The 12897-nt window shown below is 42.0% G+C and overlaps 1 protein-coding gene across 2 annotated transcripts in view; it reads right to left on the reverse strand.

The window, feature by feature from the left end:
* The window catches only part of CYFIP2 (cytoplasmic FMR1 interacting protein 2), a 111439-nt gene that overhangs the window by 17553 nt on the left and 80989 nt on the right, over nt 1-12897 (reverse strand). For both annotated transcript variants that reach the window (XM_033927184.1, XM_033927185.1), the window contains 3 exons: nt 11836-11908; nt 8223-8317; nt 183-421 (listed from right to left, as the gene is read on the reverse strand). In XM_033927184.1, the coding sequence (XP_033783075.1) occupies nt 183-421; nt 8223-8317; nt 11836-11908 (407 nt within the window). The remainder of the gene's footprint in view (nt 1-182; nt 422-8222; nt 8318-11835; nt 11909-12897) is intronic.

Genomic DNA, 12897 nt, shown 5'->3' on the forward strand with positions numbered 1-12897 from the left:
AGGTTTTCAGGATAGCCCTAATGAACATGCATGGAGCAGATTTGCATACCTGTCGCTTCCACTGTATGCAAATCTCTCATATGCGTACTCATTAATTGGCTGGTGGTCCTCCAGGACAGGGTTGGGAACCACCAATTTAGAGTGAGCAAATTTCTGTAGCCACACCAGCCGCCAGGACTCACTCTGCAGTGAATTCATTCGTCCCCACGGGAATGCAGTAGACAAACTGCATGGCACTCCACAACCGATGGAACTCCATGCACTCGTCCACATGCATGACGCCATTCGTTGGAGGAGGGCCTCGCCAGATGGCATCCTGCAAATAACTCCGTATCCGGGTCAGGATCACCTCAAACATGGACAGGCCGCAGCAGAGCCGCTCCTTGGTCAGCAGGTCACCCTCTCGAGCAATGGCTATTTGCTGCAATTTGGGAATGAAAGCACAGAAGATGCCGTGACTATCGATCCTTGAAAGAGGCCTTTAACATGCCTAAATGCTATTTAGTAAATAAATACATTATTTTACATAGTTTAACACATAGGTGCACACACTTTTGCACTTAACTTATAGAGTACCGAGCGTTTATCTATTTGGATTTATTAACCGCCTTCTCATCCGAAGTGGTTTACAATACAATGAACAGTAATCGGGTACTTGGCAGGCTCACAACCCAATGGGGCAATGAAGTGCTGAGTCACAAGGCTGGGATCAAACTCGCAACCTCAGGGTGCCGAGGCAGCAGCTCTAATCACTAGGCCACCTCGGTTCATAGACAACCCCGCGAAAGACAAAGGCGCGCGCCGAAGAAAATTACAGTTTTTAGGGGATCCGACGGGGGGTTTTGTTGGGGAGCCCCCCCGGTTTACTTAATAGAGATCGCGCCGGCGTTGTGGGGGGTTTGGGGGGTTGTAACGGTCCACATTTTACTGTAAACTTAACTTTTTCCCTAAAAACAGGGAAAAAGTGAAGTTTTCAGTAAAATGTGGGGGGTTACAACCCCCCAAACCCCCCACAACGCAGCGCGATCTCTATTACCCCTGAAATGACCAGTCTTTTATATCGGACAACAGAAAGACAATTCCTGATGTTCAAAAGTGTTTTAACCTGGGCAGGAGAGGCTGCTCCTGGCTACATCACCCTGATTGCAGACCGCGAGAAGATATTCAGTGGCATTTAACTGAGCAGAGCTGCTGAATGTGTCCGACCACTGTGGCACTGTCCAGCCAGGCGGGGGTCAGAGCAGCCCTGGAAGTTATGCAGGCGCTGGCAACATTCAGTATTGGCGCTTGCACAGCTAACCAGGCATGAAGGACCATTTAGCTAACCGGGTTGTTAGAACCGTTAAGAGGGGGGAGGGGAGGCCCCGCCCCGGGTGCCGTCTCAATGGGGGCATCAGAGGGACACCCAACGCTGGCGTGAGCGGCATGCTGGAGAATCCACTCGCGCTGGCGAAGATTTACAGAGGTACATGGGGGGAAGGGAGAGCACAGGAGTGGAGTGGGTGAGGGATGTCACAGAAAGAGCGGAGCCTCGTGCGTCTCCTACCTTCGCTATGCTACTGGTATGGTACCGCATATTGGCTGTAGGTCGCTGCCCAGACATGGCCCAGCATTGAATATCCAAGTCTAATTTAGCCAGAGGTGGTGAGTTTTCAGCTTACATTAATTGTATTTGCAGATGATTACCGTACAGTGTTCTAACAGGATTCTGGGAGCAGGCCAATACTCGCTCTAAGGATTGGCCAAGTGCATGCAAATTTCATTTCGTTTCAGCAACTAGTTCTAGAAACCAGATTTGCAAGTAATTTTGTGAGTGACCATGTATAATCTATGAGCAACGCTCCTAGAATGTACGATCAATTGCTCATGTGCTCCACTGAGAGGGAACATAGGAGCAGGCCACTAGTTTTCAGCTAAGGTCCCAGCTGGAGTACAATGGGAGAGAGTATTAGGAGAAGGCAAGTTATTCACCAGAATAACTAGTGTCTGTAAAGAAACAAATAAATGAATAGATGGGTAAATTCATAGTCTTTCTGTCTAGAATGAGCACAAGTACATGGGGGCTGAAGAATAGCTGTATTATAGTGTATATTTGTCTCCTATAATCTTTGTTAAATTACAAATTTACATAGTAAGGAACAAAATCACATGGTTAGAAAAACATCCCTACTTCATAGGCCTCGCAAGCTAAGCTTTCAGAAAGGACAGAACAAGGAACTGATTTCCGTAAAAAGTTGTACAGTGTATCCTGCAGATGTAATCTAAAGCTACCACTCTTCATGCCAATGTTTGTTCTGCCTTCATTGGGATGACTTCCTGCATCCAAAAGGTAAGATGGCACTCCCTTTCGTAATAAACTCACGGGCCCTGTTATTGCAAGACTCCCTGTCCAAGTTATTTTGATGCACAGAATCAAGTCAAAAATGATCAAGCTACCTCTTTGTCTTGGCAAGAATGTATCTTAATGCATGCCCCCCGATGTCCGTCACCCCATTCTTCACAAACAATACCGGAGCTTACTTCAGTAAATATCTGAATGGGTGGATCTGCTCAGCCAACAAAGATATCCTTGCAGTCAGAAAGCCCTACCTCACACTGAACCAAAAGAAAGGAAACCCACAAAGAACTTCCTGCTCAGAATCCCAGAGGATGGCATTTACTGCAGAAGGCAAACAGCGAGTTTGGGTGGGAAGAGGGAGCATGGCCGGATGCAAGGGAGAATCACAGTGCCCTGGTCTGCTTTTGAGCCACAGAATGATGGGATGATAAGAAGTCACAGGTCTAACACATCTCTTTTCTTTGCATTCTACTTATTTTTTCCTAACTAGAAATCCCCAGGCCTATCAGAGCAGTTCAGACTAGAGGTCTGCACGGGAACGGGAGTCCCGTGGGAATCCCCCCTAACCCACGGGACTCCCACGGGGACCCCCCTCTGGCCCACGGGACTCCCACGGGGATGGAAGGAGGATTCGTCCATATAATATAATGGACACGTCAGCCTTAGTAAAAGAGGGGGTTTATAAGTAAATTACCTGAACAGAAAACAAAAAAAGTGTTCCACCAAAGAGATTCCACAAGGAAAACAGCAGCGCAAACACAAAAGAAACTGTGGAATTGATGATCCTGTCAAAAGAAATTGCTGCTTTTTATGGGGACGGGCGGGGATGGAGGTAATTCCTTGCTGGGATGGGTGGGGACGGGGAGGATCCTGGCGGGGACGGGTGGGGATGGAGAAGATCCTGGTGGGGATGGGCGGGTATGGGTGGGATTTCTGTCCCTGCGCAACTCTCTAGTTCAGACTGCACAGGCTCACACCTCTACCACCTGCTGGGACACCTGCACAGGCTCACACCTCTACCACCTGCAGTAGGAGTGCACAACCCATCCATTTAGGCTGGTCTGGAGAGACCTGAAGAACTGTCAAATTGCCCCTTTGAGTCTCTGTGACCACATACGTGGGGGCACTCTGGGGTCCCAGTGCAGACCCATCAGTGAACAGAACACACCCATGGCGAAGAAGAAATAAGACTACACACACCTTCAGGACATTCCCTCCGCCTTGAGAATGCCCGGAAAAGATCCTACTCACACTATCTACCATGTCTCTGGAACCAATCACCACCTCACATCAGATCACCAGAAGGACTACTGAACTTCAGGAAGACAATAAAAACTCGCCTCTTCCTCTAACCTTCTATGAAATAGCTCCAGTCAAAATACCACTATCCACGAAACAAGATCAACCATCACTGACACTACTATGCCCTACCATACATTCTGTACCATATCGTATCTAAAACATAAGAACTGCCATACTGGTGAACAGACCGAAGGTCCATCAAGCCCAGTATCCTGTCTTCAACAGTGGCCAACCCAGGTCACAAGTAGCAAAACTGATTTTATGCTGCTTATCCTAGGAATAGGCAATGGAGTTTTTTTTAAACCCCGCTAAGCAAACTGATCTCATGCTGCTTTTCCTAGGATTAGGCAATGGATTTTTTTTTTTAAACCCCGCTAAGCAAACTGATCTCATGCTGCTTATCCTAGGAATAGGAATGGATTTTTTTTTTTTAAAACCCCGCTAAGCAAACTGATCTCACCACATTCTCCGGCAATGAATTCCAGAGTTTAATTACACGTTTCTCTTGTTTGTTTTAAATCTACTACTTCGTAGCTTTGTCGCATGCCCCCCAGTCCTAGCATTTTTGGAGAGAGTGAACAAGCGATTTACATCTATCCTTCCCACTCCACGCAGTATTTTAAAGACCCTGAGCCGTCTCTTCTTTAAGCTGAAGAGCCCTAGCCGCTTTAGCCTGACATATTGCGCTGTTATGTATTAACTTGCCATACCATATCCTGTCATACACTTTCAATGCTGACACTGCCACACTTTGCTCTACCATACCTAGCATATATTATCATTCACAGTTATGCCAGACTGTTAACTTCCTGCCATGCTCTTATACATACTGTCTGCCATACCATGTACTATCATGCATCAAAATGCACTGCCATGCTCTGTTAGGTGCTGCCTTCTCACACTTTGTACTGTCAAGCACTATTAGTTACCACAATGCCATACCAAACTCATAAGATCACCACCCCGTGCTGTATGAGGTCTTGTCTTGTCATATCCTATTAAGTAATGCCATGCTTTTGAGTGCTATCATGCTCCCCTCTGTATTGTCCTATCATGTCATGACCTATGATGTATTGTCATGCTCTACATCATCTGTTTGCATATCCCTCTATAAAATCTTGTCATTATAAGAGGTTCCTCGAGAGAACCTTCTCATTTCAGGCCGCCAAACTGAATGCATGGCTTGCAAAAATTATGCTAGAAGCTTCCTTTTATGTTGATTTTAGAAAAGAAATTAAGACACAATTACTAGACAGGCTGGTATCTTAATGCATCCTGTTTCTCAATTTAATTCCCTTTTTATTCTAGTTTAAATTGCTGTATTTTACCTATACTGTATGCATTTAATCTCGCCGATTCATTAGATGTATTCTAATTTTGATGTGTTCATCTGTATTGTATGTAATAGTCTTGACTGTTGTGAACCGCCTAGAACTTTTGGTATGGCGGTATATGTAATGTAATGTAATGTAATGTAATTTATTTCTTATATACCGCTACATCCGTTAGGTTCTAAGCGGTTTACAGAAAATATACATTAAGATTAGAAATAAGAAAGGCACTTGAAAAATTCCCTTACTGTCCCGAAGGCTCACAATCTAACTAAAGTACCTGGAGGGTAATAGAGAAGTGAAAAGTAGAGTTAGAGGAAAAATAAAAATAAAATAAACATTTTAACAAGACAGCATTGATCTAAATACTTTGGAAGGTAGAAGAGAGGAGAGAAAGGAATAGAAGCAGAAGGGGGAGCCGTTGAACAGTAGAATTCTGGAGAAATTTAAATGATAGAAATAGAACAAAACAAAGACAAAAGGCAAAACAATAGATAAGATTAAAGATAAATCATAAGCTGGAAAGAAAAATAAAATAAAACTTTGTCTTCAATCCACGGTTTCAGCGTCAGTGATGAAGTGGAGCAAGTAAGTTTAGGAGGAGCGATTGACGTTTCCAGAAAGGGCTTCTTCAGGGAAGAGACTTGGCAGACAGTCCCAGGATGCCTATGTCTCCTCCCCTGCGATGTTCTCCCATCCATACATTCCCTCCCAGACACACTGCCCGTGCCCCAGCCGCTCCAATTATTATTATACACTGTTTTGTTTTATTATGCATGTAAACCTGTAACCCGTCCTGGGAGGATGGGGTTGTAAATCCAAATAAATCAATATTCTTTTTGTGCAGTTTACACTTGTCATTGGGCAAATGTCAACAGAACCGCAACAGCAAATATAATGCGACACAAAAAAAACTGCTTTGTAATTACTCCAGACTATTTATTCAGTGGTTGCGGCTACTTTGCGGAATGCTCTTCCTCTGGGTCCGAGACAGAAGAATAACCCTGGCAAGTTTAAATCTAGTCTCAAAACTTTTCTTTCTAAAGATGTTTATGAGATTTATAACTAAGACTAAACATATACTTAGGGCTCCTTTTACAAAGCCGCGCTAGGGGCCTTAGCGCGTGGAATAGCGTGCGCTAGCCGCTACCGCCTCCTTTGGAACAGGCGGTAGATTTTCAGCCAGCGCGCGCTAATCCGGTGCTTGCGTTAAAACCGCTAGCCCGGCTTAGTAAAAGGAGCCCTTAGGCAACGGGCATATTTCCCTTTGGTCTTTCCCATCCCACTCCTTTTATTTTTATGAAATGGATCCCATTCATTTCCCTCTTGTAGCATGTATTACTTGTTATTTGATGTATTTTATGTTGTTTTCTCCCCATGTTACAACTATTTTAAATTTTTTTCTTTTTATTATTATAAATTTTGTACAATGTTCACTGCTTTGGCATTTAAAGCGGTGTATCAAGCTTAAATAAAACTTGAAACTAATTAAAAATTTTACTACCCCGCACCTTGTGGAAGCCTTCAGGGCGGCTTACAATCTAAACTACACACAATGAATACAATAAAACCATAATTAAAATATTAACTAACAGACACAACTTGAAAATTGTTACTGAAGGGTTTTTTAAAAAAAAAAATGCCGATGACAGAAGTTTGGGGGTGAGTTGTCTCTATGAGCTCAACCTTCGTAGTTATGGTGGAATAATTCCCCAGTAACTTCGGATACGTAGGGCTCCTTTTACTAAGGTGCGCTAGCGTTTTTAGGGCACGCACGAAATTACTGCGCGCTATACCGCGTGGTACGCTTCTAGAATAACGCCAGCTCAATGCTGGCATTAAGGTCTAGGGCGCACTATTAAGGCCCTAATGCACCTCAGTAAAGGGAGCTCTTAACCCTTTCAGGACCAAGGGACATATTTGTCCCATAACTTTAAAATCCTATAAATTTTGATTGGGATAGTCTACAGTTCTAAATTTGATATGTACGGATTCCATAGGATACTGCCTTTATGTAAACAAACTGGTTCCGACATTCATTCATTAGCGTCGTTGCCAGATTGACGAGAAGATTCACTTGCCACACTGTCCATAAGCCAGAAGTGTGATTTTTTAAATAAAAATAATGATATTTCACAAAAAAAATCAATTTTTTGGCATCTGCAAGCCCTTTTTACCATAAAAATGTCGTCAAAACCACAAAAATTGGCCTACGATCCTTATGGTCCTGAAAGGGTTAATGTTTCATTTTTTGTTTTGCTCAGTATTGGCTGATGGCTATTTATTTAGTTGCTGGAGCTTTTTGGTTATCTATGACAGCCAAATACAATGGCACAAAATACCACAGCAGAAGTTGTGCCAGTTGTTTTTCAAAGGATAAAAGCAAACCATCTTTTGATAGACAGCACAGGATATGTGCCCGTCCCCAACTAGCTCCGACTTCAGTTCGCCCCATAACTCAGCCACAAAACTGGTTTTTACAGTGACAGGTCAAAAGCGCGCGCCGACAAAGGTGCGCCGAGACAACTGAGCGCAAGGCAGAAGCTTGCGCCGAAGAAAAACACTGTTTTAAGGGGCTCCGACGGAGGGTGTGGGGGGAACCCCCCCCACTTTACTGAATACAGATCGCGCCGGTGTTGTGGGGGGCTTGGGGGGTTGTAACCCCCCACATTATACTGAAAACACCTTTTCCCTAAAAAAAAAGGGAAAAAGTTAAGTTTCCAGTATAATGAGGGGGGTTACAACCCCCCAAAATGCCGGCATGATCTGTATTCAGTAAAGTGGGGGGGGGGGTTTTCCCCACCAACACACCCCGTCGGAGCCCCTTAAAACAGTGTTTTTCTTCGGTGCGGGCTTCCGCCTTGCGCTCAGTTGTCTCAGTGCGCGCTTTTGACTATGAACCGGTTTTTACTGTGCCCGTCTCTATTGTCAGTCAGCTTTCCCGACTGTTTACGTGACTTAGGGCTCCTTTTACAAAGGCACGCTAGCGGTTCTAGCGCACCTTAAAATGCCGCTACCGCCTCCTTTTAAGCAAGCGGTAATTTTTCAGCTAGCGCGCGCTATAGCATGCGCTAATCCTCTGCGCACGCTAAAAACGCTAGCGCACCTTTGTAAAAGGAGCTCTTAGTGCATCTACTCATCTGGCTATTTCTTTTTAAAGTGTCAATTTGCTAATCTGTGTTTGGAGAGGTAGGGGAAGAGGTGTAGCCTGGCCATTCCTATCACACGCATCTTTATGACAGAATCCTTACTTGTGCAGTTCCCAGTCTCTCAATTAAGGGTACAAGGTGGAGAGGTGCGTATTTGGCTTCCAGTCGTTTCATCCGGACTTCGAGGCGTTCCCCTTCTGTGAAGATAAGAGCAGGTGGCGCTACTAGAGCCACTTTTTAAATACACATCCAGGGAGGGTGGATGGGGGGAGGGAAATGTACGTTGAGGAGTTAAAATATTTAATTATAATATTGAAATCACATCATATGTATCATTGTATTAATAATTAAGATGAGAATGGGAGTAAATGATTATTAATAGACTCAAAGACTGCGGTATTACAGGTCCAGCTCTTTCATGGTTCACATCTTACTTTAACGAACGCAACTTTAAAGTCCATGTAAATAATGAAACCTCTTCAGCTATATCACAATCCTATGGTGTCCCGCAAGGTTCGATTCTATCCCCATTACTATTTAATATCTTTCTTTCCCCTCTTCTTACATTGGCTCAATCTATCGGATTCACAATCTTTGCTTATGCAGACGACATACAACTTCTTCACCCAGTCAACACTTCAAACATCTCAGACATAAAAGACATAAATAACAAACTGGACATCATAAATGATTGGCTCTATTCAAATAAACTTTCCCTTAATATAGATAAATCCCGAGGTCTTCTACTTCCAATCAAAACATGCGAATCCTTATTGGAAAAAATTTCTATCAAATCCACTCCAATACAAATGGAAACAAAAATAAAACTATTAGGCGTCATCATTGATAGGGATCTTACCTTCCACGACCATATTAGTTCGGTCGCAAAAATCTGTTTCTACAAACTCCGCATCATTCGGTCGCTAATTCCAATTCTAGAGACCGATTCAATCAATATCCTGATTCACTCCTTAGTTATCTCCCATTTAGATTATTGCAATTCGCTTCTCAACGGTCTCCCTCAAAAAGAAATCCGACGCCTACAATTAATACAAAACACTGCAATAAAACTCATTTATAAAATAGGCAAATTCGACCATGTCACTCCTCTTCTAAAAGAGGCCCATTGGCTCCCCATCACTCACCGTATCACTTATAAAATCATCTTACTTTCCTTCAAAATAAAACTCTCTCACCAGCCCTCATTTCTTGATAAACTTCTCATCCCCCAATGTTCCCCACGCACTCTAAGGTCAACTGATCAAAAACTTCTCTATATTCCCTCCATAAAAGACTTCGACTATACACGGAAAATAAATTTTGCAGTAGCTGCCCCAACTCTATGGAATTCTCTGCCACAGCAACTCCGCGATGAACAACATCTAGACAAATTTAAGATAAGCCTAAAGACTTTTTTATTTTGTGACGCATTTGGCTGTGCTTAGACTTATCTTCTGTCCTTTTTTTTTTTTTCCTTTCTTCTTTTCTTTTTCCTTCTCTTTTCTTTTTTTACTTCCTTTTCCTCTCCAAGCAACCAACCGCTTTAACAAAGCGACCCTACCCTATACGTTTTATCCCATTCCCACTTTCTCCTTTTCTTCTCAAACATGTAACTTTTCCCCTCCCCTCCCTTTTACCCTCACTTTCAAGTTTGTCTTGTTGATATTATTTATGTTCGCACCATTTATTTTAAAACGCCAATTATTTTATTTTTTTTATCTTTCTTACCTTTTAAATTTTATTGTTAACCGGCCAGATATTTGTTGATGGTCGGTATATTAAAAACTAATAAACTTGAAACTTGTTTAATGTAATAATTGTATAGTTATTAGTGCGTTCCATGCAGTATTTATGATTTACCAATTGTATTGCATTACCAAAGTTTGAAAATCAATAAAGATTTAAACAAAAATAAATAAATAAATATGGCTGGTCCCAGCTGTTAGCCTTAAGCTGGGTCGTCTGGTTTTTTTAAATATAAGAACTATAGTTGAGCAAATATCCATGTGTGGACATATCCTCATGGAGACAACACAGACTTTTTACCCAGTAACTTAAACAACATCATCTCTTCTATAAAACAACTTTTAACTCCTATAAAATTTTACTTCTGGTTTTCAAAATTCACAATGCTGGGTGAACATCCTATCTTTCTAGGCTGCTAACTTCATACTGTTCTTCTGAAGCAAGTAGATCCCGACATCAAAATAGACTTGTTCCTTCTTACAGAGAGTTTGTACTTGACACTACACGAAGTTCAATATTTTCATTACAAGGTTCTGGACTTTGGAATAGGCTTCCTCGACATCTCAAGCTTCAGATATCCTTACACAAATTTAGAGGTGATCATAAAGCATTTTTATTTCTAGTCTCTCCCCTCCTAAAGCCAGTCAGATACGAGACATGAACATGGTGCTCATCCGAACTGTATTTCCCTCTCCCCCCTCTGTACTAATCATCTTCCTTTTCTCCCTCACTGCTATTTTCACTATTTGCACACAACCCCCTCCCCATTTTTTAGTAGTGTCCCGTAAACTTTCTCGAGCCACGGCACACTAAACGTACTGGCTGCGGCTCGAAGGGCCCGGACGTGTGTGGACATCGCCGTGATGACATCCCATACGTGCATGATGTCATCACATCGACGGCTGCGCACAGGTCCTGAGAGGCCAACGGGGAAGAGGGCCGGAGAGATGGAGTGGTGCTGGCTGATTGTCTACAGGACGTGCCTCTCGCCGCGAGAGGCGTGTCCTGTAGGCAGTCGGCCAGCGCCTCTCCTCCTCCTGAAATCTCTGGAGGCACACAATTTGCTATACAATGCTTTAGTATTTAAGCCGTTCAAACGTACCCATTGAAAGACGGTATAATAAATTCTTTAATAAACTTCAAACAAAAACACAGATAAAACAGTATGATGATAATATAAAAAGCTGAAAAATTGTTTGAGAAATTAATAATAATAACCAAAAGTTCTAGGCGGTTTACACTAAAAAGAGCTGGACAGTCAGCGAAATACAATAATACAGTAAAAAATACAAATATTTGTAAAATAGAATTTCACTACTGAAACTCACTAAGTAATAAACTTATCGAACAAAGTGGTCTTAATTAATTCCCGAAAACTGCAATAGGATAACATAGCTTGCTGAATCCATTTACCTAACCAAGATTGTTGCCTACCAGCTTGAAACGCCAGGATCCTATCTAAGAAGATCTTATATCTACACCCATTAATTTTTGGATAAGCAAATAAGTAGAAGGATCTAGTTTCTCTTGATGGTCTTTGCAACACAAAATGAGGAAAAAGGTAAGCTGGAGACAACCCCGATAGCAGCTTAAAGCAGATAACAGGAAAATTTGAATAATACTCTTGCCTCCAAAGGCAGCTAGTGAAGTAAACGATAATATGGACTAATATGGTCGTTCTTTTTTTAAACCAAAAGTCAATCGAACAGCTGTATTCTGAATTATCATTAATTTCCTTATAATATTTTTGGGGTGCTCATAAATAGATGATGTTACAATAGTCTAAAATAGATAAAACTAATGCCTGCACCAATAGTCTGAATGAGAGGAGATATGAGCTCTGTTTGTGCAGGTCTATAACAGGCAGGTCTAGATCTGAAAGACTTCACAGATTATATACTGATCCCGATACACTAATGAAGGAATTGTCCGAGACACAGACAGCACCTTCTACTTCTGGGCCTCTTACCTTTGATGTAGACTCTGGGTAGGATGTTCTGGAAAGGTGCAGCATGCAGCAAATCGCAGACTTCTTCCTGGGACTGAATGGAGAAAGAAAAAAAAAACAAAAAAACACCAACTTTATAATTAACTCATTTAAGGAACACCAAGTTCTGTGCACAATCTTTTTTTAAAAAATTTATTTATAAGTTTCCAATTTTATACAACCAAGATAAAAACTTGTACAGAAAGATGATTCACGAAAAGAAAATTGTCAAAAGAAAATCAAACAAGCAAGTAAAATAACCTAACAGAAATCTTCTCAAGTCCTCAAATGGATCCAAGATGTGAATTAAACGCGAGTACATCAAAAAGAAACAATCTTTATAGAATCGTAAGCTAACAGAGAGTAAGGACCTGTTCTGTGCACAATCTTATGTCATCCTTATTCTGCTTTAGGCCATTAATTTTTTTTTTTTTGAAATGTGATACAGTACGAAGACTTGTTCCTGTTGTGATTAGACTATTGGAGCTTGTGCTATGGTTTGTCTTCCACTCACTTTGCAAGTTTGATACCTGTCACTGGACTAATGTAATTATTTAGAGCAGCGGTTCCCAACCCTGTCCTGAAGGACCACCAGGCCAGTTAGGTTTTCAGGAAAGCCCTAATGGATATGCATGGAGCAGATTGCATGCCTGAAACCTCCAGTAGATGCAAACCTCTCTCATGCATATTCATTAGGGCTACCCTGAAAACCTGACTGGCCTGGTGGTCCTTCAGGACAGGGTTGGGAACCACTGATTTAGAGGCAACTTTTAAAATAACTTACAAACCCCCTCTAAGGAATTTTCTTTTGAAAATTCTTACTGGTGAGAGAAGTGGGTGTTTTGCATGTGCTTCGCAGCTATAGTTTAAAGTACAGTATGTGTGTGACGGCATGTGCACAATTTCCTTCCCTGAGCTGCTTATAGAAGAGGGGATATTTTTCGAACTCCATTTTTAAGCATGTAAAATGCTTCAGACGTGCCCTCTTAACCCTTTCAGGACCAAGGGACATATTTGTCCCATAACTTTAAAATCCTTTAAATT

Source organism: Geotrypetes seraphini, chromosome 18, assembly GCF_902459505.1.
Source record: "Geotrypetes seraphini chromosome 18, aGeoSer1.1, whole genome shotgun sequence".
NCBI lineage: Eukaryota > Metazoa > Chordata > Amphibia > Gymnophiona > Dermophiidae > Geotrypetes > Geotrypetes seraphini.